Source organism: Peromyscus leucopus, chromosome 8b (genome assembly GCF_004664715.2).
Source record: "Peromyscus leucopus breed LL Stock chromosome 8b, UCI_PerLeu_2.1, whole genome shotgun sequence".
Lineage (NCBI taxonomy): Eukaryota > Metazoa > Chordata > Mammalia > Rodentia > Cricetidae > Peromyscus > Peromyscus leucopus.
This window is the reverse complement of record NC_051086.1, coordinates 100,410,012-100,435,536: the sequence shown is the minus strand read 5'-3', so window position 1 is coordinate 100,435,536 and position 25,525 is coordinate 100,410,012. Positions and strand designations below refer to the sequence as shown.

Here is a 25,525-nt window from a genome sequence, read left to right as displayed (position 1 = left end):
CCAGCATTCAGGAGGTAGAGGCAGGTGAAACTCTGAGTTCAAGGCCAGACTGGTCTGCAGAGTGAGTTCCAGAGTAGCCAGGAACACCTTTCTCAGAAAACAAAACAAAAATGAAATACAATGTTTGCTTTGCGCTCCTGCTGTTTACTGTAAAACAGTCCCCAGGCAGGTGCTTCTGCAGAAAGCTGACTGAAAGTGGCCAGGCCCAGGCTTCTGTGACCTCACACCCTTTCCTCTGGCATCTGCAGTCCTTCAGGACACCTGCAGGGAGTAATTCACCACCTCTGCCTCAAGGGTGGAAGAGGAGACTTGGAGACTTGGGGACCACAAACTGCACAAAGTGACAAGCAGCAAGGCCTGGGCTTAAGTTCTGCCCAGGCCAACTCTCAAGTCCCAACTGCCAACTGTGGTTTCTTCCTAATGCGCCCCCAGGGGAGGAGGATGTGACCCACAGTGCAAGTACGATGAACAACACTGCTTCTGTAGCTGGTGCCCGTAAGGACTGAGCAAGCCTGGGACTCAGTCCTCTCATCACACAAGCAGGCCAGAGTCAAATCCGCGTGAAGAGTGGAGGGTCTGAAGATGAGGGATCCGCTGGCATATACAGGCCCATCTCGCGTTTTTGTTTGCCATTAACTGAAGGGACAGTGGGCAACTGCCAGTGCAGGAGAAGGAAGGCACTACAAAGAGTCCCCCAGACCTTGGTCTTCCTGAGCAATGAAGCTTAGACTTAGGGAACAGGTGTAGCCAGCCTTGTGTTACCTTGTTCAGGAGTCTGAACTTGGCTGGCTGTGGTGGTAGACACCTGTCACCCCAGCACTGGGAAGGCCAACTTGTAGGCTTGTGAGCTCTAGGAGAGTCTGGCTATGCTGAAAGACTTCGCGTCTCACAAAAAGAATAAAAGAGAGACGGCTCCATGGTTAAGAGCACTTGCTGCTCTTGCAGAGGACCTCACTTCCATTCCCCACACCCACATGACAGTTCACAACCCTCTGCATTTCCAGTTCCGGGACATCCAGTGCCCTCTGCTGGCCCTCAGGGCATCAAGCATACACATGGTGTGCAGGCATACCCAGATAAAACACCCATGAACAGAAAATCTTAAAAAGTTTGAGCTTATTAGGGCAATCAGTGCTCACTGAAGCTTACAAAGTACATTTGCATTTCTTTTTTTTTTAAAAGATTTATTTATTATGTATACATTGTTCTGTCTGTACATATCCCCACAGGCCAGAAGAGGGCACCAGATCTCATTACAGATGGTTGTGAGCCACCATGTGGTTGCTGGGAATTGAACTCAGGACCTTTGGAAGAGCAAGCAGTGCTCTTAACCTCTGAGCCATCTCTCCAGCCCACATTTGCATTTCTAAAATGTGTGTGTGTTTTCATGTTCCACATGTGGGTGCCTAAAGGGACCAGAAGAGGACATTGGATCCCCTACAGGCAGTTGGGAGGCACCAGTGTGGGTGCTGGGAGCCAAACTTAAGTCCTCTAGAAGAACAGCATGCACTCTTACCCAACAGCTGAACCATCTCTCTAGCCCCATATTTACATATTTGAAAATCCATTGTGGTCATGAGCTACAAACAGACAAGAGGGGCAGGAGTGAGAATAGGGCGGGTGTGTGTGTGTGTGAAGACTGGTGCACGGGAAGGGACAGAGAGCAGGTGTGTGTGTGTGTGTGTGTGTGTGTGTGTGTGTGTGTGTGAAGACTGGTGCACGGGAAGGGACAGAGAGCAGATGTGTGTGTGTGTGTGTGTGTGTGTGTGTGTGTGTGTGTGTGAAGACTGGTGCACGGGAAGGGACAGAGAGCAGGTGTGTGTGTGTGTGTGTGTGTGTGTGTGAAGACTGGTGCACGGGAAGGGACAGAGAGCAGATGTGTGTGTGTGTGTGTGTGTGTGTGAAGAAGACTGGTGCACGGGAAGCGACACAGCAGAGCTGCACCTGGCACAGCAGAGGGGCTACAGAAAAGTGCTCCTAGGCACCTGAACATGCATCAGAAAGGAAAATGTGAAGAGGAACCCAAATCTCTGACTTACGTGACAGGGCCGCGGCATCACTCAGATGAACAGTGCCCATGTGCCTGTAATGTAAGCATTCGGGAGGCTGGGATAAGAGGATTGTTATGAAGTGGGGCAGTGGTGGCACACACCTTTAATCCCAGTGCTTGGGAGACAGAGGCAGGTGAATCTCTGTGAGTTCGAGGCCAGCCTGGTCTACAGAGTGAGTTCCAGGACAGCTAGGGCTACACAGAGAAACCCACCCTGTCTTGAAAAAACAAAAAAACAAAAAGGATTGCCCTGAGTTCACGGCTAGTCAGACTATAAGTGCCAAGGTAGGTAGGGAGACATAGAGAGCCCTCACTTGTTTAAAATTAATATTAATGTTGTTGGAGCTGCTGCTTCCAGTCGGGACATGTGGATCCATGTTAGGCCTCTCAAACAGCTGAAATCCAAGCCCCTCTCTTCAGAGCTTCCCAGACAGGCAGAATGAGAGTGAAAAACAGGCTACCTGGTTGAGCAGTGAGCCTCCACACATTCCTTAGACCCCATGTGCCTTCAGCAGTACAAGAGCAGAGAAGAGAACTTAGAGACTCATGTATGAGGATTCAGAAACAAAAGGCTAAAACAGTGAGACTTTCTAAGCACACTGCAGGATGCATTCTGTTTCCCTAACACTCAGCGGGAATGGTTCAATAAACATCAACTCCTCAGGATGCCTGAGCCTCAGTCACCCTGACCTGTGAACTCCAACACTTGTCAGACAGCGGGTGCTCATTGTTGGAGGAATTAGAAGTGATGGTGAGTATCAACAAAACATGGCATATCAAGTTGCAGTAAGAATAAGCACCTCCCCATGTATTTCTCCTGGGGAGTTTGTTTCTTTTTGTTCTAGAGCTTTCAGTTGTACTGTTAAGTCATTGGTATGAGATTTCTCCATCTTCTTTATGTGTGCATTTAGAGCTATGAATTTTCTCTTAGGACTGCTTTCATAGTGTCCCATAAGTTTGGGTATGTTGTACTTTCATTGAATTCTAGGAAATCTTTAATTTCTTTATTTCTTCCTTGACCCATTGGTGTTTCAGGTGGGCATTATTCAGTTTCCATGAGATTGTAGGCTTCCTATAATTTTTGCACCTCCCCATGTATTAAGGCTGGGCAAGGAGACCCAGTATGAGGAGTAGGGTCCCAAAAGGCAGTAAAAGAGTTGGAGACAGCCCCTGTTCCCACTGTTAGGAGTCCCACAGGAGGACCACGCTACACAACTGTAATGTATATGCAGAGTGCTAGGTCACAAAACAGAAACGGGGGCGGGGGGGTGGATTGGAGGATGGGAACAGAAGAGCATGGGAGGAGAAGGGGGAGGGGAAACCGCGGCCGGGATGTAAAATAAATAAGTTTTTTCTTTTCTTTTCTTTCTTTCTTTTTTTTAATGTACAAAAAAAAAAAAAAAAGAAGAAGAAGAAGCAGTGGTGGCGAGAGGTTTAGCTGTCTGGAAGCAAAGAAATCTAAGATGTGGCCATTTATGCTGGATATAGAGACCCCATTGCATTTCAGTGTGAGCTAGAGGTCAAACTTCTGCTAGTAGCAAGTGGTTGTCATCAGCCCGGACTTGGGATGTCAAGACCTCCTGAAAGGACCACTTCGAGGCAGGGAGGTCACAGAGGGAACAGACATAACAGCCTGGGAGAAGCTGAGGAAGTGAAGCTTCGCCATATTGGAAGCGTGGGTTCTAGGGCAGAGGGGCTGAGGCTGGGACAGAAGCAGGTAGGGACCACCAGAACTATAAACTGGAGATGATCAAAGATAACAGATACAGCAGCGTGCAAACCTTCCTAACAGACCTCTGAAGCGAGCACTATGATTACCTGTTTTATTCCCCTCTGTCAATCCCTGTGTCATGGGAAGAGGAAATTGAGAGAAATCCCCGGGATCAAACCCATAGTTGTTCTTGGAGCTACCGCCTGGTGGCAGCTCTCAGCCCCGGCGCAGCTTGTATCCTTTTGGCCCCTAGAAATAAGGTCCTGGAGCTTTCAGACTGGAGTCCGCAGGGCGGGGCCTGCCGAGGTCAGGGGCGGGGCCTGCCGAGGGGTGGGGCCTCCCGTGGGGCGGGGCGGGGCCTCCCGCGGGCGCGCAGGCTTCTGCCTGGCCACCTCTGGGTCCTGCCGGCGTCTTTGGCGACCCCAGGGGAAGATGGCGGCGCCCTGGTGGCGTGCCGCGTTGTTCGCGAGTGGGAGATGCCGGGGCTTGAGCACCTCGGGTGAGTGGTGTGGGGTTAGGGAGCTCTGGGGCTCCTGTAGCTCCGGCCCTGGGCTTCAGCGGGGGCCTGGCGCCAGCGTGACACCCCGGTCTCTGCCCTCAGCCTCCCTCCGCCGCCGGACACCTCCTCTCGGGCCTATGCCCAACGAGGACATTGACGTGAGCAACCTGGAGCGGCTGGAGAAGTACCGGAGCTTCGAGCGGTACCGCCGCCGGGCGGAGCAGGAGGCGCGGGCCCCGCACTGGTGGCGGACCTACCGGGAGCATTTCGTGAAGGAGACAGGTGCGGGGCCGACGGGAGCAGGGCTGTGGCCGGAGGCCCGCTGGCGGGTTCTCCCCGGCCTCGGCCCCGTGTGCTCCGGGACGAGGGGGACGCGTTTGCACTCCTGAGGCCACTGTTGGCCATTAAGCCCCACTAGTTTGCACATCTTTTAGTCCTCCCACTTGGAAAACCCTTCCCCGACTCTTTTTTTCTTTTCTTTTCTTTCTTTCTTTCTTTTTTTTTTTTTTTTTTGGTTTTTCGAGACAGGTTTTCTCTGTGTAGCTTGCGCCTTTCCTGGAACTCACTCTTTAGCCCAGGCTGGCCTCGAACTCACAGAGTGCTGGGATTAAAGGCGTGCGCCACCACTGTCCGGCCCTTCCCCAACTCTTAAGCGTTCCTTCTAACTCAGCGACTGAAATCCTTTCCTGACAACTCCGCCCCCATTTCGGGTTGGAACACCCCCTCAGTGTTCCTAAACTACTCTGCCACACCGTGTCCTGTCTTCCAGCCTCCCCACAGAGAGCAGAAACTTGCCTGGCTTGCCCATCACTGGATCCTTGCATCCACACAGTGCGTGACACTACGTGGGTAGTAATTTGTTAAGTGAAATTAAGCCTGGGAAAAGTGATTTAGGGACCCAGCCTTAAAGAATTTACTCTTAGTATGTATTACTTTTATTTTGAGACAGGGTCTTGTAGTGTAGGATGGCCTAGAATAAACTGTGCAATCTAGACTGGCCTCAAACATGGAGTCCAGGACCTCAACAAAACATCATGACCTAGCCTAGGGATCAGGAGCCATAGTTTTACCTTCTAGCTGATTTTCTTACTAGCTGGGCGCTGCTTGGGTCTGGGAAGCAGACTGTGCAGGTTAGCTTTGTGGATCACAGGGATAGTTCCATCAAAACCTGGAGTAGCGGAGCGAGGGGACTAGATAAAGACAGGCTGCTTAACAACGAGCTTTGATTCTGGGCCAGGGAGATGGACCAGCAGCAAAGTGTCTGCCTGCACCTAACCCCCCCTCAAAGCATGAGGGCCTGAGGTAGGCTCTCCAGTATCCACACAGGCCAGTTTAGGGTCTTCTTCTAACCCCAGTGCTGGGGTAGCCTCACAGGCAGAACTCTGGAGTTCATTGGCCAGCTAGTCTAGCCAATCATCAAGCTCCAGGTTCAGTGTGAGACTCTGTCTCAAAAAACAAAAAAATGCCAGGCATGGTGGTGTACACCTTTAATCTCGCACTTGGGAGGCAGAGGCAAGCACAACTCTGTGACTTCAAGGCCAGGCTGGTCTACAAATCGAGTTCCAGGACAGCCAGGGTTACATAGAGTGACCCTGTCTCAGAGAAAAAAATGGAGGGCATCGAGCAAGACACTCCAAGTCAACCTCTGGCTTCTACATGAACCAACACACACATACACTTGAATTTAAAGATTTGGTCCTGCTCATTCCATCATATCTTACTTTTCTAGATCCCAGAGACAAAATTGACATTGGACTGCCCCCATCTCGGGTCGTTCGGACTCAACAGCTACAGGATCGGAAACGTTTTATAAGGGAGCTTCGAGCCAACGTAGAAGAAGAGCGGGCAGCCCGCCTCCGCACAGGTGAGCCTCCCAGAAGAGGGACCCCAGATGCACACTCCGCACTGTATCCAAACTCTGCTCTTCCTCCCCAGCCAGCATCCCACTGGAGGCAGTGCGGACCGAGTGGGAGAAGACCTGCGGTCCCTACCACAAGCAGCGTCTGGCCGAGTATTATGGCCTCTACCAAGACCTGTTCCACGGGGCCACGTTTGTGCCCAGGGTCCCCCTTCATGTGGCCTATGCTGTGGGAGAAGAGGACCTGGTCCCAGTGTATCATGGCAATGAAGTGACTCCAGCCGAGGTAATAGTCACTGTGCTTCTCCACGCTCTGTGTGTGCATGGGCACACGAATTGTGGCATCACAGTGTCTGGTTTGAAGTTTTGTTACTCTGTCTTTGATTTCCTGGAAATAAACATCATGAAAGTCACAGGAATAAGATAAAGAGAAGTGCCATCTGTGCCTGTTCTGTGAGCAGCCACTGTCTTTGGAGTGGCCTCCATGTCTCTTGGCACATGGTCCTTATAGTTCAGATCTCAGGATGAACAGCTATTGGTGAAATTATTAAGGCCACTCCACGTAGTTAAAAGGGAGGTTTATTTTGTGGGGTAACTTAACAAGTGAAGGGATAGGTTACAGAGTCTGGGAAAGGTGTGGCGCAGTCTGGCGGTGTTCTCTGAGAGTTCTGCTCCGTCTAGCTCCAGCATCCAGGGTCCAGGAACCAAGAGAGCTGGCGCGCATCCACATCCAGATCTCGGGTCTTCAGGGCCCTCTCTTGGCCCCTCCTTGTAGGCGTGACAGTTACCTAAGCCTCAATGGGGGTTGGAACTTCCATATCAAAGCTGGAATGGCTACCCACTACAAACAGCAGGCAGTCTATAAACATCTCTTTCTGGGCTGGAGAGATGGCTCAGAGGTTAAGAGCTGCTCTTCCAAAGGTCCTGAGTTCAATTCCCAGCAACCACATGGTGGCTCACAACCAGCTGCAATGAGATCTGGTGCCCTCTTCTGGCCTGCCAGCATACATGCAGACAGGACACTGTATACTAAATAAATAAATCTTAAAAAAAAAAAAAAAAAAAACTAGTATTAAAAAAAAAATCTCTTTCTCTATCAATGTCTGAGGAGCTGTCAGGGGTCCTGGTTTGAGTCAGCATGGGAACTCCCTTCCACAGTGCCCCTGCAAACTCCAGCCCTCTATAGAGAAACCTGGTGAGGGTGAGTGTTCCCTTGATCTCTCTCTGCTAGGCTTCCCAGGCCCCAGAGGTGACCTATGAGGCAGACAAGGATTCCTTGTGGACACTACTACTTACCAACTTGGGTAGGTGTCAGGGGCCACCTGGCCTCCAGCCTCCCTTCCCTGAGCCAAGAACCCGGGGATCTGGGCAGGTAGCACACTCCAGCCCTGGCTCCTTTGAAATGAGGGTCTCTCTGTGTTTCTGTGCAGATGGACACCTGCTGGAGCCAGATGCCGAGTACATTCATTGGCTGCTGTGAGTATCTGGGTGGGAAGCCAGCCAGGGAATTCCAGGAGGCCCTGGAAATGTTGGGCCTGGGATTCAAGTATGTACTTAACACAAGCACAGGAGAAAATGGCAGAAGCCATGTGTGATGACACAGCCTTTAATCCTAGCACCCTGGAGGCAGAGGCAAGCAGATCACTCTGTGAGTTTGACATTAAGTAAGGAGACCCTTCCTCAAAAACAAAAGTGCAGTAGGCCCTGCCGGTCCTCACAGCATCTGTGCTGCTCGGAGCTACTTTCTGTCCTGTGAAACTGGAGATGTGGCCATGTGTTTTACCCACCCAGAGGTGCTGTAACGATCAGCTCATCATGGCAGCACTCTTCAGACACTCAGCCCATGGGTGTTTCCGCCCTGAGCCGTCCGTGTTGGCCTTCAGCTCTGAGCACAGGCCTGGACAGAGGTCATGCCGTGCCCTGAGCTTTGGCAATCCCTCTGTAATGAAACCAGGACCTGGGAAGCTGGGAAACTGCCTGACATGACCCTAGGGCATAGAAGGAAAAGCTGCCCAAAGATGGTATGGCTTCCTGACCTAAATGATGGGCAGACACCCTGCTTCCCATTCCTCGAGTGAACCAGCTGCTTCATTTTGTCACTGCTGTGGGGTTTTTGTTTTGTTGTGTTTTGCTTTTTGCAGAAGACTCCAAACTTAGTCTTTTATCTTTTTAGATTTATTAATTTTATTATTTCATGTGTGTGAACGATTTCTTATTTATTTTGTTTTTTTCAGGACAGGGTTTCTCTGTGTAGCCTTGGCTGTTTTGTAGACCAGGCTGGCTTTGAACTCATACAGATCCACCTGCCTCTGCCTCCTGAGTGTTGGGATTAAAGGCGTGTGCCACCATACTGTGCAAGCATTTTTATATGTGCACCACATGCATGCCTGATGCCTATGTGCTGGGGATGTCTTTCTGTATGCTGTGAATGTGTTTCTCTGATTGATTGATAAATAAAACGCTGATTGGCCAGTAGCCAGGCAGGAAGTATAGTACAGGCAGGATGAGCAGAGAGGAGAATGCTAGGAAGTGGGAGGCTGAGTCAGGAGATGCCGCCGCCATGAGGAGCAAGATGTAAAGTACTGGTAAGCCGCAAGCCATGTGGCAAGGTATAGATTAATAGAAATGGGTTAATTTAGGATGTAAGAACTAGATAACAAGAAGCCTGCCACAGCCATACAGTTTATAAGTAATGTAAGTCTCTGTGTGTTTACTTGGGTCTGAGCAGCTGCAGGCCCGAGCGGGACTGGAGAAAACTCCAGCTATACCTAGGCTTTGGATTCCCTGGGAGTTACAGATGGTTTTCAGCCTCCATGTGGAAGCTGGGGATGGAACCTGGGTCCTCTGGCAGAGCAGTCAGTGCTCTAACCACTGAGCCGTCTCTGCAGCCCCTCTGATTTCTGAACCACTTGTGCTCCCTAATAATGTTTGCAGCATGTCCCTGAGGTCCTGGAGGTCAGCACGCTAGAGACTATTCAGGGTCTGGCCCCTGGGGTGACTCTGCTTCTAGGGTGTAATACTCCTGCCACCTCACTGGCCTGGTAGTTAATGGGTACTTTCCTCCCCTCTGACCAGGACCAACATCCCAAGCAACAGGGTGGCTGAAGGACAGGAGACATGTCCCTACCTCCCCCCCTTCCCTGCTCGAGGCTCTGGCTTCCACCGCTTTGTCTTCTTGCTCTTCAAGCAGGACAAGCCAATCAACTTCTCTGAGGACACCCGACCCTCACCCTGGTAATTTACACCCCTACTTGGACCCTGAGCCCCAAGCCAGCTCTCTGGGATGGTAGCTCTTGCTTAGTCCTCTTGGTGCAGGCCTTGAGATTGGCAGAAGGTGGACAGGCCGGGTGGACTCCAGGGCTTCCCAGGACTGCCTGGAGTGCTCCCTCCCTCTCTCAGATGCCGCCCATCTTGTCACAGCTACCAGCTGGCCCAGCGGACCTTCCGCACTTTTGATTTCTACAAGAAACACCAGGAAGCCATGACTCCAGCTGGCCTAGCTTTCTTCCAGTGCCGCTGGGATGACTCAGTCACCCACACCTTCCATCAGCTTTTAGGTAAGGGTATTTTAGGGCTTGGTGGTCTGGCAGGCCTGAAGGCGAAAGCCTCTCCTGCCTTGACTTTGGAAGTCAAGTGGGCAGTTCCTGGCAGGAGTTCACCCCATCCCTTTACTTTTCTTGTAGACATGCGGGAACCTGTGTTTGAATTTGTGCGACCACCCCCTTACCACCCCAAACAGAAGCGCTTCCCTCACCAGCAGCCCCTACGCTATCTGGATCGATACAGGGACAGTCATGAGCCCACTTACGGAATCTACTGAGAGGCAGAATTCATTCATCTTAGAGGGTGAGCTGGCACAGCCGGAAGAAGATCACACCTCAGGAGAACCAAGCCATCTGGAGCCCTGTCTGAGACAGTCTCTGGCGGGGCCTCTCCCATCAGGCCCAGGGGCTTGCTGGAAGGTGCTTCGATTATGTGTGAATAAAGTAATTTTTCCTCGTGCAATACCAGAACCCCCTCTAATGAAGCTAGTGCTCCGTGAGTGAGAAGAGAGTGCCATGCAGCCTGGGAGCTGGAGATAACACAAGGGAAGAGAAGCTTTACCTGTCCTATAAGTTTTTGAATAGGACGCCCTGGGTATCAGAACCTTTTCATGGAGGCATTCCTACCCCTGGGCGGGGGACCCTGTCAAACCTAGCAACAGCTTGTTTGGGACCTTAGCATAATTTCAGCTCCAGCCAAGGCTTCAAACCCCCACTGTGTGGCTAGATGTCTAAAGGAGACCTAGCAGCAAGTCGGTTCTACCTGCATGGTTAGAAAGATGTCAACTCTGATTTGCATTACCCAGGGAGGCCCTGGGACCCCTATCTGCCCTGCTGGGCTGCAGAGGAAATGACAGTTACCCTGTGAATGGGATGCAAAAGCAGCTGGGAGACCAGGAACTTGCCCAACAAAGGTTGAGCTGGTGGCTTAGAGGACCCTTGAAGAGGGACAAGTGTTCTGTGACAGAGCTGGGAAAGACTTCAGAGGCCACAAGGGGCTGCAATAGTGAGACCTCATCAGATAAGGAGTAAGGGGTCTCAGCTGGTGTGGTGGTGGTGCACCTTCGGGAGGCAGAGGCAGGCAGATCCCAGCCTGGTCTACAGAGTTCCGGGATAGCCAGGGCTACACAGAGAAACTTTGTCTTAAAAAAAAAAAAAAAGAGAGAGAGAATAAGGAGTCTCTGAAAAAAGGTTAAATGGGTTTTAATGACCAGAAATTTCCATATCTTTGGGTTTGTTTTTGGGTTTTTGGTTTGTTTGTTTGTTTGATTGGTTTTTCGAGACAGGGTTTCTCTGTGTAGCTTTGGCACCTTTTCTGGAACTCACTCTGTAGCCCAGGCTGGCCTCGAACTCACAGAGATCCACCTGCCTCTGCCTCCCACTTGCTGGAATTAAAGGCATGTGCCACCACCGCCCGGCTCTGTATCTGTTTTTTTGTTGGTTTGGTTTGGTTTGGTTTGTTTTTTCAAGACAGGGTTTCTCTGTGTAGCTTTGCGCCTTTCCTGGCACTCACTCTGTAGCCCAGGCTAGCCTCGAACTCACTGAGATGCACCTGCCTCTGCCTCCCAAGTGCTGAGATTAAAGGCATGCACTCCCACCGCCCGGCTGTATCATTGTCTTAAAAGAACCAAAATTATACATTTCCCAGAGAAGGGAGATAACCCAGTGCCCAAAATCCTGTTCCAGAAAAAAAAAAAAACACTGGGCCGGGGGTCAGGAGCGTTTACCAAGTGTTACCAAGCTCTGTACTGGACTATCACTACTCAGTTTTATTTACTGGCCAAGAAAACACCCCCAGAGATGGTATCTCAAGATGGCCCTGTGCCCAGTGGGGTTCCAAGCCTCGGTCCCTTGAAGGTAAGGCCAGATCTCGGGGAGCTGAGAGAGATTGTGGAGGAGCAGGGAAAGCAACGTGGAGGTGCCAGAGTGGGACCCATGGGAGCCGCACCCCGTCTCCCAGCGCGTCAGAAGGCGGGCAAGGGTGACCTGGATTCCTGCCAAAGAATGTTCTAGGCCAACCGAGAGCAGCGCCTGTGATGTTTGACACACTGTCGTGTCTTTCTGGGCTGTCCTTCGCCCTTCCGCATCAGTCGCACCGGTAGCCTCGGTCCCTTTAAGAAGTCTGTGCCGGGTGGCCTCGCTTCCGCCATGGCCGCTCAGCTGGTGGAGGACCAAGTGACCTGCTCCATCTGCCTGGATCGCTACCGCGACCCGGTGACGCTGCCTTGCGGCCACAGCTTCTGCGGAGGCTGCATGCAGGACTCGTGGCGCTGCTGGGAGAAAACATGCCCCGAGTGTCGCCAGCCCTTCCCCGAGGGCACCAAGCTGTGCCGCAGCGTGACACTGAGCACCTTGCTGAAGACGCTGCCTCTCGAGCTGCAGGCGCAGGCGGCCGCCATCCCGCTCCCGGAGCCCGGCGCCGACCACGGCGCACGCTGCCCGCGCCACGGGAGGCCGCTCGAGTTCTTCTGCCGCACCGATGGCCTCTGCGTGTGCAGCGCTTGCACAGTGCACGAGTGCCGCCACCACGAGCGGGCGCTGCTGGACGTGGAGCGCCGCGTTCGAGAGGTGCGGGATGGGGTTCGGGAAGTCGGGCACTGTTCTAGGCCAGAGCAGGGGCTGCAGCAGTGGGCTGCCGGCAGGTTCCAATATGAACCCAGAGTGCCTATGCATCTGAATGTGGCACCCAGCCCTCCCCACGTGCTCTGAATGAAGTAGAAGCCAGAGTGTTAGGCCAAGGCTGGCAGCCCCATTTGCTGCCCTGGCCAGCATTCAGTGAGTGAGCACGCAGCGCAGCATGGGAGGCAGGAGGGCTGTGTAGAGCAAATCAGTCACCTGCGCTTTCTGCTCTTCAGAGACTGAGGGTCAGATAGTGTCCCGGCAAAACCTGAGTGTTTCCTTCTATAGAGACGCAGGACCACCCTGCTTAAGAGGGGGAGAGAGAGGCGATCTTTGGGTGACTCCTCAGGGGAGAGGAAGTGTCAACCAGAAAAAGAGGAGTGGGGACGGAGCGTGAGGAGCTGGGAGGCTAGCCTGCTCCCTGAGATGATGGCAGGAGGCAGGTCCCTGAGGATCTCCAAACAGGCTTTCCAGGTCGTGGGGGACCAGACCATGGGTGGTGGTGGGGAGGAGCTGACTCTTCCTCTCGGGAGGTGCAGGGCCTTAACTGAGACAAAGCGATGATGCCATCAGATTTCGGGGGGTAAGAGGTGAAATCTGGGGGTGGGGGAAGAGTCACAACTGGAAAGCAAAAGAAAGGAGAAAGTAGTGGAAGCCCAGCGCTCAGTGGAGATGGGATCGAAACAGGGGTTTCTGTGGGTGACGGGCTGCTCTGTGCTTGGCTTGGGATGTGTGGATGGATGTGTGGGTGCAGTGGGGCACACGGGGGTCGGGGGTGACGGGCATCTGTTGAGAACTGGGAGGAGCTTCAGGCACTAAGACAGTTGGAAGTCATTAGAGGTCCCTGGAAGAAGTAGAAACTTGCTGGGTCAGGAAAGCCTTGCCCACAGTTATACCCAGACAGAGCTATCTACTATGGAGATAGAGGCCGCCCGGCCGGCCGGGGCACGGTGGATTACAGGAGGGAGGTGTGCTCTCTAGGTGCTCCGTGCTGCTGAGAGGTTTGGTTAGAGGGCAAAAATGACCATGAGACTGGACCCATGATGGTGGCCTGGGCCCATGGCCATCTCAGCCAGCAGGGGTGTGAGGCAAAGTTACCAAAGATGGGACAGAGGAGGAGGAGAGAGGTGTGTTCTAGGGAGTCAGGGGGTGCTGGCACGTGGACAGAAGGGTGGCTAGAAGCCTGAGGGACGGGGGGTGGGGGGGTGGGTGGTGAAGGACTTGGACAGTGAGAGGTGGAAGTGGTAGATGAGGGTGAATGCTTGGGAAGACATGTCGGAGCTGGTGACAGGGCCCGGGTGAGGTCAAAGGAGGGAGTGGCTTTGGAAAGAAAGGGACTTTCAGAGGTTTGGAGGGGGAAGCCCTGGAGCTGCTGCAGCCCCAGAGAGGTCCAAGTGTGGGAGACCAAGCTGGGCACAAAGGTTTGCAGGGAGGATAAACGCCCTTGTCAAGGAGGACGCTTCAGCCAGATGGCTCATGCGGGGGGGGGGGGGGGGGGGGGCCGGGGGCCGCACGGACGGACAGACAGACGGACAGACAGACAGGCGTGATTTTGCTTGAGAGGACTGAGGCACAGAAAGTAGTTCAAGGGCCAGCTAGCCTGGCATGCACAGTGGCAAGGGAGCCTGTCTCAAGGCAGAAGGCAAGGACTGAGACACCCAAGGTTACCCTCTGGCCTTCACACATGCAGTGTGGCACTCATCCATTTGTCTACACTTACATGAACTTTACATAAAATTTTGTTTGTTTTTTCAAGACAAGGTTTCTCTGTGTAACAGCCCTGCTGTCCTGGAACTTGGTTTGTAGACCAGGCTGGCCTTGAACTCACAGAGATCCACCTGCCTCTGCCTCCCAAGTGCTGGGACTAAAGGCGCTCATCACCACCACCTGGCTACATAAAAATCTTTATTTGTGCCGGGCGGTGGTGGCACATGCCTTTAATCCTAGCGCTTGAGAGGCAGAACCAGGTGGTTCTCTGTGAGTTCGAGGCCAGCCTGCTCTGCTCTACAGAGTGAGATCCAGGACAGGCACCAAAACTACACAGAGAAACCCTGTCTCGAAAAAAACAAACAAAAAAAAAAAAAAGAAAAAGAAAAAGAAAAAATCTTTATTTGTAAGATTAAGAATAAATGAATTAGTTGGCATGGTGGTGGCACATGCTTTTCATCCCAACATTCTAGAGGCAGAAGTAGGCAGATTTCTGTTGAGTTCAAGATCTACTTAGCAAGTTCCAGGCAGCCAGGGCTATATCGTGAGACCCTGTCTCAAAGCAACAATGATAGGGTGTTGGAAGGAGTAAAAGCAGGTAATGAGACTCTTAGCCAGGCGTTACCCACCAGCTCAGAGCACCAGCACGGTGTCTCTAGCTCCTGTGACAGCACCTTTTGGTCCCCAAGGGGAACAACTCAACCAAATAATAGGGGTCCTGTCTTCCCTTTGGGCTCTTCTGCGCTGAGCTAATCACGGCTCAGGCGACTCTGGCCATCTCCCTTTCTGTCCCAGACTCTAAGCCAGAGTTACTGCTCTGTTGTTGTCTGGAGTCGGGGTGGGGTGGGCTATGGACCTGAGAATGTGGGAGAGGAGCTCTGCTCAGGTCACTCAACCTGCAAGAAGCGGGAGTGGGCCCGGAAGCCGGGTCTTCAACCCAAGACTTCCGCATCCCTCGTACGTATCCCTGCTCCACGCAGAGAACGGCCCCTGTCCGGGCCTCCCTGGGACTCTGACCTAGTTCTGGGATGTTAAGGGGGCAGTCTACCATGAGTGGCAGGATAGTGTGGACGGTGGTGGTATGAAGTAAACTTTACAGCCAATCCTGGCCTTCTCTTGTTGCTCGCCCTCTGGATGGGTACCGCAGGACCAACTGAGAGCTAGAGCGGCGGTTGCCCGGCAACAGGTCACCCAGGCTGAGACCCAGCTTCAGGAGCTGCAGCAGCAGAGCAGCCAGATCGAGGTACTTCGCCACGTCCTCATGCTGGGCCCTACCATCTGCTCCCTGGGCTGCTGCGAAATGCCTCCCAGCAGCAGGAAGTGGGAAGTTGAGCCAGAAACCAGGGCCCGAGGGGGGGGGGTGTTCCAAGGGCTCTGACTGGCTTCCTGTGTCCCGCCCTTCAAAACAGTGGGCGACTGAGGACTTAGCCTACCTTGCCATAGTGCCAAGACTGGCCACCCTGAGGTTCCTCCTGTGCCCACACAGAGTTCAGCCTGCACCCTGACCTCAGTGGTCTCCAGCAGATTCAGCAGCCTGCTACAGGCGCTGGAGAAGCTTCAGGCCTCGACACTGAGGAACATAGAGGTAGCCAAGAAGCAGGCTCTGGACCAGGCTCTGAGGGAGATACAGCGGCTAACCGAGCACCTGGAGGTCCTGTCCCAGTATGACCACGGTGTCCAGGCTCTCCTGGGGCAAGTGGATGACTCCAGCTTCTTCCAGGTACCAGATCTCAGAGCAGTGGGCTAGGGCCTTGCTTCCCTGCCTTGCCCCCCACTCACCGACACTGTCCCTGGGGTTCAGGAATTACAGCAGCTCTCTGAGCCTGTGGAGTCCTCCGGGCCACTGACCACTCCGCAGTGGGATGAAGAGCAGCAGCTGAGCAGCGTGAATGAGATGCTTGGCCCGCTATGTGAACTCCTCCTTGAAGAGAAGCCCCCCAGGGTGGCAGGCAAAGCTGCCCGTGCTGGCCCTGTGGGTAAGGCTGACTTCTCCTCGCCCTCTGGGTCCTACCCTCCCTCCCACTAGTGGGTAGAAGCGGGGAGTCAGGGATCATCCCCACACACTCCCCTGATTCTGCTTTGTTCTTTCGAAGCCGTGGGTCCTTCGGCACCAGTCTCCAGCGCCGTGTGTCCACTGAGGAAGAAACTCTGGCAGAGTAAGGAGACCCGATGCCTGTGTGTGTACATGTGCATGGGTACACCTTTGTGTGCATGTGAGAGCATGTGTACCCTTGCATATGCCTGTGTGTGTATGGCGTGAGGGACCCGCTCTGACTGTCCTGTCCATGGTCCTTCCTGGGCCAGGCTGCACCTCTGCACACCTGTTGCAGGATGTGAACCTTGTCCACATCCACCCTGAGGCGGATGCAGCCGGCACAGTGTTAAAGGGCAGATTCTGACCACCTGGATCTGGGGTCCATCACAGTTCTCCCACTTAATACTATGTGAACTTAACTCTCTGAGCCTCAGTTTGTCCTCGAAGGTTCCAGCTCAGAGGTGGCAATGAGCAACTCCCTAGTATGCCAATGCCTGGTGCTCTGCCCACAGTATGCCCGGTAGACATTTGAACTGTCCATAGACGGGGCCCCAGTAACTCTATGCTCCAGGGGGGAAATGACACCTTTGCCACCTCTGGTCAATTCTTTCCAACAGATTATCGCAACCTGACCTTTGACCCGGACACTGCCAACCAGTACTTGTACTTGTCCCACAAGGACCAGCAGGTGACACACCATTTCCAGGCCCAGGGCCCAGCCAGGCCAGGCAGCTTCGAGCTGTGGCAGGTGCAATGTACCCAGAGTTTTCGGACTGGACAACACTATTGGGAGGTACGCACCTCTGACCACTCTGTGACGTTGGGCATCACCTACCCAAAACTATCACGCCGAAAGGTGGGGACCCACACAGACAACATCGGCCGTGGGCCTTCCTCCTGGGGCCTTTGCATCCAGGAGGACAGTATCCAGGCCTGGCACAATGGCAAGGCCCAGCGCCTGCATGGGGTGCCTGGACGTCTCCTGGGCATCGATTTGAACTTGACCGCTGGCTACCTCACCTTCTACAGCCTCGAGCCACAGACACAGCGGCTGCATACCTTCCACGCAGTTTTCAGCCAGCCTCTCTTCCCCGTCTTCTGGCTCCTTGAGGGGAGGACCCTGACTCTTTGCCATCAGCCTGAGGCCAAGCCCCCTCCAGGGCCCAGGGAAGAGGCCTCAGCACTCATCTGAGGGAGGCACAGATAGGTGCCGCCATGCCTGTGTGCCCAAGAGTGGATCAGCCTCTGACTGGGAGACTGAAGGCCACCATTCTAAAAGGAACAGCTGTTGGCTGCTGTGGGATGGCCTTTCTGTATGCTGTGAATATGTATTGCTACCACTGCTTAATAAGTAACTAAGCAAGGCAGCTTAGAGGCTGGCGGGAAATCCAAGCTGAGGTACAAGGAGGGGAAAGGCAGGCTTGGAGGAGACGCTAAGAGCCGCCAGGGGAAGCAAGATGTGATACAGCACAGGAAAAGGCACCAGACACGTGGCGATCCACAGGTTAATAGGAATGGGTTAATTTAAGATGCAAGAGCTAGCTAGCAAGAAGCCCGAGCCGTAGACCGAACAGTTTGTAACTAATACATTAAGTTTCTGAGTAATTATTTTATAAATGTCTGCAGGACGGCGGGTGGGAGAGATTTGGACCATGGGCCCAGGCCAGACCAAGAAACTTGCCCCTACAGTTGGTCTCTCTGTTGACTCCGAGGAGAGGGATGAGAGGGGAGCCCCTAAATCCGTTTACTTTTTACTCTCTTCAAAGGGGACAGGGATTGGAAAAAATTAATAGGATGCCCCAGCCCCAAGCAAAAGCCAAGTTCTTGGTGTTGCCTAGACATCTATCTTAGCCACTGTTCTATGGCTGTGAAGAGACACCCTAACCACAGCCACTCTTTTTTTTTTTTTTTTTTTTTTTTTTTTTTTTTTTTTTTTGGTTTTTCGAGACAGGGTTTCTCTGTGTAGCTTTGCGCCTTTCCTGGAACTCACTTGGTAGCCCAGTCTGGCCTCGAACTCACAGAGATCCGCCTGGCTCTGCCTCCCAAGTGCTGGGATTAAAGGCGTGCGCCACCACCGCCCGGCAACCACAGCCACTCTTACAATAAAAGAAAACATTTAACTGGGGGTCTTGCTTACAGTTTTAGAAGATTAGTCCATGATTATCACAGCAGGAAGCAGACAGGCATGGTGCTGGAGCAGTAGCTGAGAGCTTTACATCCTGATCCACAGGTACCAGGCAGAGAGGGAGGGAGCGGGAAGGGAAGGAGGGAGGGAGGGAAGGAGGGAGGGAGGGAGGGAGAGAGAGAGAAGACAGTGAGACAGAGAGACATTGAATCTGGCATGGAGTTTTGAAACCTCAAAGCTCACTCCCAAGGACACCCTTCCTCCAACAAGGCCACACCTCCTAATCCTTCCCAAACTATTCCACCAGCTGGGGACTAAGCACAGATGTGCTGATATCAGGGTGTAGGTGCTGCAGATGTGAGCAGCCTGCTCTTGCTCTTCCAGAACATGCTTCCATGAGGGTCCTAGGGTGATCTTTTGCTCACATTTCTGGAAGTAGAACTTTTTTTGTACAGGGGCTAGAACTTGGAGTGCTTTGAATGCTATAAACAAGAGCTCATCCCTTGGCCAGGCATGGTGGTGCACACCTTTAATCCCAGCACTCAGGAGGCAAAGGCAGGCAAATCTCTGTGAGTGGCCAGCCTGGTCTACAAAGTGAGTTCTAGGACAGGCCAGGGCTACACAGAGAAACCCTGTCTCAAAGAAAAAAAAAGAAAGAAAGAAAGAAAGAGTCCCTCCCTCTCTCCCTGACAGTGACCCCAGCCTGGCATCATCTTGTTACTTGAGATGCGCCATGTTCTGGTCTTGGTGTTTACAAGGATGTCTACTTTTGTAACTTCTTTTTCTTTTCTTTTGTAATTCCTTAAGCATTTGTCTGTTTTATATGCTCCTGGGTAAACATTGCACAATAAAGGATTTTAGAAATGCTTTTCTCTTTAGTTAGTGTGCAGCTGGCGGCAGGGTGGCTGCTGTGTGTGGACTGTCTGTGCAGAGGTCAGAGGATGAAGTACAGGGTTGGTTCTCTCTCTCTCTACCATGTGGATCTGGGGGTGGAGCTCAGACTCTCAGGTTGGCCTTAAGCACATTTGCCCGCTGAGTTATCCCAGCAGCCCACAGTAACAGTTTGTTGCTGCTGTTGTTGGAGATGGGGTATCACTGTGTAACCCTGGCTGGCTTAGAATTCACTATGTTGACCAGGCTAGCCTCCAACTCACAAAGATCTGCCTGCCTCTGCCTTATGAGTGCAGGAATTAAAGGCATGAACCACTACACTGGCCTATAGCAGTTTTTAAAGGTTAATATGTGTAATAATGTATACACTAGGAAAGATAATTGTTTTATAGAAATGCTTAAGCATTTTTCTTTAAAAATCTTTATGGCCGGGCAGTGGTGGCAAATACCTTTGATCCCAGCACTCGGGAGACAGAGGCAGGTGGATCTCTGTGAGTTTGAGGCCAGCCTGGGCTACAGAGTGAGATCCAGGACAGGCTTCAGAGCTACACAGAGAAACCCTGTCTCAGAAAAACAAACAAAAACAACAACAACAACTTGATGTATGTGTGTATTTTGCCTACATGTATTATGGGCAATGCCCAAGGAGGCCAGAAGAGGGTGTCCGATCTCCTGGAACTGGAGTTACAGACCATTGTGAGCCTCCATGTGGGTGCTGGGAACCATACCTGGGTCCTCAGAAAGAGCGGCAAGTGCTTCTAACCACTGAGCCATCTCTCCAGCCCTGAGACAGTCTTACTATGTAACCTTATGGTGATATTTTATTTGTATTCAAATGTTATTTGTATGTTAATAAATAAAGTTGCCCGGGGGTCAGAGCTATTAGCAAGCCATAGGAAAACAGGGCAGTGGTGGCGTACGCTTGTAATCCCAGCACTTGGTAGGCAGAGCTAGCTAAGTCTCTGTGTGTTCAGGGATACAGCCAGTATTGGATACACATGCCTTTAATCTCAATACCAATCAATAGAAAACCTGGAGGTCTGTACAGACAGGCTGTGACAAGGCAGTCATGTGTTTGGGTTTACAACCAATGAGAAGGCAGGACAGAAAGTCTCTATAAAGACTTTAACACAGGAAGTAGCTCTGGTTCAGAGAGGTAGGACCACCGCGGGAGGAAGGGTAAGGTTTTAGCTCTTAGCTCTGACCTCTTGGCTTTCTTCTTTGCATTGGTTCTGTGTTTCTTATTTAATAAGACGGTTGGTTACATCTACATAACCTAGCTGGCTGGAAGTCGCTATGAAGCCCAGCGATGCTCCAAACCCACTGCAGTCCAGGCCCCCTCCTGCCTCTACTCCCAAGTACTGCAAATTATAGGTGTGCCCCGCCCACCCAACATGGCTAGACTGTTTCTGGCCTGATTTTGTTTCTGTTTGCCTTTTTTTGTGGGATGAGGGGGTTGAGGTTGGGTCTTAATCTATGGCCCAGACTGGTCTGGAACTTGCAGCATCCCCAGGCTGGCCTCAGGCTGGTGGCAATCCTCCTGCTTAGCCTCCCAAGTGTTAGGATTACAGGCGTGAACTGTGAGCCACCATACCTGCTGGGTTTGGCTGTGGTTGCTGTTTCTGACTCGGTACGGCGGCAGCCCACAGTCCCATAAGGTTAGAGTTATTCAGGCTGCACTTGTCCCATTTCCTCTTCAGGGCTGGCCGTGAGGCGTGTTATGGGGGGGGCGGGGTTCCATTTGTCTCCCTTCAGGACAGAGTCCTAAGGACGTAGGAGAGGCAGGTGTGAGCACATTCTTACATCGCTCTGAAGTAATTTTGTCTGTGCCATTAATGACAAATTGTCTATACACTCAGCTACTGAAAAGGCCGAGGCAGGAGACCGCCTGGACCCATTATTTCCAGACCAGCCCGGCAACACAATGAGACCCCATCTTTAAATAAATATGACAGCCTCAGCCTTGGACATCATAACTATGACTACCACTGGGCTACATAACTAACAATTGTTATATTTGGGAGGAGGGTGTTGACACAGGATCTCACTGTGTAGCCCTGATTGATCTGGAACTTGATTTGTATACTAGGCTGGCCTTGAACTCACAGAGGCCTGTCTGCCTCTGTCTCCCAAATGCTGGGATTAATGGTGTGCGCTATCACACCTAGACTACTTGCTACTTTTTTTTTTTTTTTTGCAGAGCCTTACATAGCCCAGGCTGACCCAGAACTGGCTATGTAGCCAGAGATGACCTTGGGCTGCTGTTCCTGCTTGCATCTTCCGTGTGCTGCTGCTGTGATTACAAGTGTACACTACCATGACCAGCCGTCTCTATGTGAACAAAATATGCAAAGAACTGAGAGGGACGGTCATTTTCAGATGAATTCTGTTTTCATTGTCCTCTAGTGTGCCAATGATTTGCAATAATCATTAAGTTCTTTAATAAATCTCAGCTGAGGCCAAAAAGATGTCAGCAGTTAAGAGCACTGGCTGCTTTTCCAGAGGTCCCCGAGTTCAATTCCTGTAAACTACATGGTGGCTCACAACCCTCTATAATGAGATCTGGTGCCCTCTTCTGGCCTGCAGGCATATATGCAGGCAGAACACTGTATACATAATAAATCAATCAATCTTTAAAAAATTTAAGATAGCCGGGCGGTGGTGGCGCACACCTTTAATCCCAGCACTCAGCAGGCAGAGCCAGGTGGATCTCTGTGAGTTTGAGGCCAGCCTGGTCTACAGAGCGAGATCCAGGACAGGCACCAAAGCTACACAGAGAAACCCTGTCTCAAAAAACAAACAAACAAAATTTTAAGACAGTTTAAAAAGGAAAGCTTTAACTGCTCAAAATCTCAAAGGAAACAACGAGGATCTATTCCACTTTCTTTTTTCTTTCTTTTCTTTTCTTTTTTTTTTTTTCTATTCCTCTTTCAATAGATTACTCCAGCCAGGTGGTGAAGGTAGCACAGTACTTTAATGCCAGCACTCAGGAGGCAGAGGCTGGTGGATCTGTGAGTCCGAGGCCAGCCTGGTCTACAGAGCAAGTTCCAGGACAGACAGGGCTGTTACACAGAGAAACCTTGTCTTGAAATAAATAAATAATAAATAAATACAAACAAAAAAGATAACTTACAAAAGCCACATTAACAAATACACCAAAGCTCAAGAGCTTTATTCTTCTTCTATTTCCATGTGTGTGGTGTGTGGGCACACATATGTGGGTGCACATTGCATGTGGAGGCACAAGACTGTAAATCAACCATCAATCTTCCACTTTACTCACTGAGACAGGGTCTCTAAATCAATCCCAGAGTGCACAGATATACCTAGTCTGGAGGGGCATCCCTTGTCTCCACCTCCCACACACACCCAGCGTTACTTGGGTTCTGTGGGTGAGAACTTTGGTCCTCATGGTTATATCACAGCACTTTAAACACTGAGCCATCTCTCTCCAGCACCTAAAACTTGGAGGAGGCAGAGAAGGAGGAGAAGGAGAAAGAAATTCCCTTATTTTCTGTGCATGGATGTTTTGCTAGCTTGTATGTGTATGCACCATGTTTGTGCAATGCCCAAGGAAGCCAGAAGAGGACGTCAAATCCTCTGGGACTGGGGTTACAGATGGCTGTCGGCAGACATGTGGGTGCTAGGAATAAAACCTGGGGAACTCTAGAAGAGCATTCAATGCTTTTAACTGCTGAACCATCTCCCCAGGCCCTAAAAATTTTAAAATATATTTAATAACATCTACCTTGGGCCAGCAAAATGCTTCAGTGGGTATAAGTTCTTGCCATGCAAGTCTGAAGACTTGAGTTGCAATCCTTGGAATCCGTGGTAAAAACACATGAAACACACACACACACACACACACACACACACACACACACACAATTTAAATTAAAACATACCAGCATTGACCAATCACATCTCCACACTTGCCTCCTAGGGGAGCAAAGGGGACAGAGAGCTGCTGTATGGGGAACAGAAGGACCACTTGGACACATCTTTGAGAAGCCTTCTCAGCCTAGAAGCATCTTCTCCCCTTCAGAACCAGGCATGTCTATATTCTGTGCAAACCACAACAGCCTGGCCACCAAACCACGGAGCGGGGGATGCTGTGGCTCAGCCTCCCAGCCACGCCTGGAGCTTGGCAAGCGCTTTATGGTCATGATCAAGAGCCGCTGTGGAGACCAACGTATGGAACTCATTATCAGGTTTCCTGCCAAGCTGGGTCCACCCAGGCTGTCTCCCACACAGCTCCTTCTGTCCAGAAGGCTTTTTCCCACCCTGTCTCCTTCCGCCTGGGTCCTAGCAGCTTGGGATCACCCAAGCTCGGGTGTCACTCCACAGTCCTACCATCCCAGCCGTCCAGGGGCCCAGGCATCAGTGTGCTTCTCTTTTCACACTTGTTCTCTACCTAAGGGGGGCAATTTAACAACTGGAATGTGTGTGTCCCTTCAGAGCCCATTTTCTAGAATTCTAACCCTTGAGAGGATGGCGTTAGGAGGTGGGACCTTCGGGAAATACGTCATGAGAGTGGATCCCGTATGAATGACAGCACCCACAGCCAGTGACTCACAACCACCTATAATTCTAGCTCCTAGGGATTCAATGCCCTCTCCTGGCCTCTTCAGGCACACATACAGTATATATACTCGCATGGAAACATATGCGTAAATAAAAACAAGAGGCTAGACAGAAGGCTCATCATTGAACAGCGCTTCCTGCTCTCCTAGAGTATCAATTCTTCTCCTGGGAACCATGGCATTTCCGGGGGACGGGGCATCCAACACCTCTGGTACCTGCAAGCACCATCACTCATGTGCACAGATGCACACAGTACACATAATTAAAACTTAAAAAAAAAGAAAGAAAAAAGAAAAATCTCTTGGGGTTGTAGAGAAGGCTCTGTGGTTAAGAGCACTGGCTGCTCTTCCAGAGGACCTGAGTTCAATTCCCAGCATCAACATGGTGGCTGACAGTGGTGAATCCCTGCAGGCTTCACAGCAGGCAGGGAAAAAATGACCCATGAAGAGACAAGAATGAAAATCGGCTCAGCCCGATTTTTTTTTTAACTGGTGCTGGACCAGCACTTCCAGAGTCTGGCCCAGCTCATTTTACTTTAGCCATATTTAAGCACAGCACAATTTTAGGAAAAATAACAATTAACTCAGCCTCATGAGTACAACAAAGCTTAAGACATGTTTACATTGAAGCTCTTAGCATATGGCTTTATCCATAAGATGATTTCTTATTGATTTAGAAACAATGCTCAAACTAGGTAGTGGTGGCTCAAGTCTTTAATCCCAGCACTCAGGAGGCAGAGGCAGGCGGATCTCTGAGTTTGAGGCCAGCCTGGTCTACAGAGAGAGTTCCAGGATAGCCAGTGCTATTACACAAAGAAACCCTGTCTCAAAACAAACAAACAAAAAACAGCAAAAAAAAAAAAAAAAAAAAAAAAAAAAAAAAAAAAAAAAAGGTATGGTCTGAAAGCACTGCTCAAGATTTAGCGGTCTGAGATGTAGGTGGAAGTTTCTCTCCTACCTGCCTGTTCCCAAATACTCAGCAGTTGCTTCCCAAACAATTGACTCAGAGGCTTAGTATTTTTTATTTATAAATGCTCAGCTGGTAGCTCAGGCTTATTATTAACTAGCTCTTACACTTAAATTCACCCACAATTCTTATCTATGTTTAGCCACATGGCGTGGTACCTTTTCTCAGTGCGACATTCTTATCTTGTTTCCTCTGTGTCTGGCTGGCGACTCCTGACTCTGTCCTTCCTTTCTCCCAGTCTGGTCACCCCACCTATACTTCCTGCCTGGCTACTGACCAATCAGGGTTTTATTAAACCAACTGGAGGGACAAATCTTTGCAGTGTGCAAGAGCATTTCCCCACAGCATTGAGAGGAGTAAACTCTGGGATGTCCGCCATGCCTGTCTCATCAGACAGCAAAGGATCACCGGGTTGGCAAACGACACCATTCCTGGCGTTCCAGGAAGAGCAGCGACGCACCTCATTCCGTTGAAGAGGTGAACTTTCCTGGCCTCTGCCATGCTCATCTGTGTGCACGAGGCCTTTCTGTCCTCTACAGCTGAAAAGTGCTGAAACTCCCGTTCCGGGGGATCCAATGGCCTCTTCTGACCTTCACAGGCACCAATCGTACTCATGATATCCAGACATGCATGCAGGCAAAAATCATACACATAGAATACAAATAAAATAAAATAAACTTTAAAATTATAAAAAATAAAGAATTTAAATAATAATAATAGTAATAAATCTTTAAAGGGGAATGCAGAGGGATCTCACTCCTCCTTCTGCTGAGTGAGGACATGTCATGTCACAGGCTGCAGATCTGGAAAGAGACCTCCCCACAGAGCTCAGTCTCCCGGCTGGTGTCCATGAAGCAGTCAGCCTCACTCTGGCCCCGTAGCCCTAACTCATGAGAGCAGGGGCTGTACCACATCTGGCTTACTTCCCGGAGGGGCTG

General features: G+C 51.2%; 2 protein-coding genes across 2 annotated transcripts; both read left to right on the top strand.

The window, feature by feature from the left end:
• Nucleotides 1-4,113: 4,113 nt before the first annotated feature.
• Mrpl38 (mitochondrial ribosomal protein L38) lies at nt 4,114-10,128 on the top strand. The gene is made up of 9 exons (XM_028889700.2): nt 4,114-4,260; nt 4,363-4,542; nt 5,990-6,124; nt 6,196-6,404; nt 7,350-7,422; nt 7,549-7,594; nt 9,194-9,352; nt 9,539-9,675; nt 9,802-10,128. Exons 1-9 carry the CDS (start codon nt 4,194-4,196, stop codon nt 9,936-9,938), a joined length of 1,143 nt encoding a protein of 380 aa, XP_028745533.1. The 5' UTR covers nt 4,114-4,193; the 3' UTR covers nt 9,939-10,128.
• A 1,104-nt stretch (nt 10,129-11,232) lies between these two features.
• Trim65 (tripartite motif containing 65) lies at nt 11,233-17,921 on the top strand. Its single transcript, XM_028889715.2, has 6 exons — nt 11,233-12,228; nt 15,134-15,229; nt 15,473-15,706; nt 15,788-15,962; nt 16,080-16,142; nt 16,639-17,921. Exons 1-6 carry the CDS (start codon nt 11,809-11,811, stop codon nt 17,211-17,213), a joined length of 1,563 nt encoding a protein of 520 aa, XP_028745548.1. The 5' UTR covers nt 11,233-11,808; the 3' UTR covers nt 17,214-17,921.
• The last annotated feature ends 7,604 nt before the right edge of the window (nt 17,922-25,525 follow it).

What these genes read in the sequence shown, in the direction of transcription:
- Mrpl38 (XM_028889700.2), top strand. Translation starts at nt 4,194, where the DNA reads ATGGCGGCGCCCTGGTGGCGTGCCGCGTTGTTCGCGAGTGGGAGATGC. An exon ending in GCATTTCGTGAAGGAGACAG is followed by an intron (nt 4,543 to 5,989) that starts GTGCGGGGCCGA and finishes TTACTTTTCTAG; the next exon opens with ATCCCAGAGACAAAATTGAC. An exon ending in CACCTTCCATCAGCTTTTAG is followed by an intron (nt 9,676 to 9,801) that starts GTAAGGGTATTT and finishes CTTTTCTTGTAG; the next exon opens with ACATGCGGGAACCTGTGTTT.
- Trim65 (XM_028889715.2), top strand. Translation starts at nt 11,809, where the DNA reads ATGGCCGCTCAGCTGGTGGAGGACCAAGTGACCTGCTCCATCTGCCTG. An exon ending in TGGAGCGCCGCGTTCGAGAG is followed by an intron (nt 12,229 to 15,133) that starts GTGCGGGATGGG and finishes TGGGTACCGCAG; the next exon opens with GACCAACTGAGAGCTAGAGC. An exon ending in GAGGAAGAAACTCTGGCAGA is followed by an intron (nt 16,143 to 16,638) that starts GTAAGGAGACCC and finishes TCTTTCCAACAG; the next exon opens with ATTATCGCAACCTGACCTTT.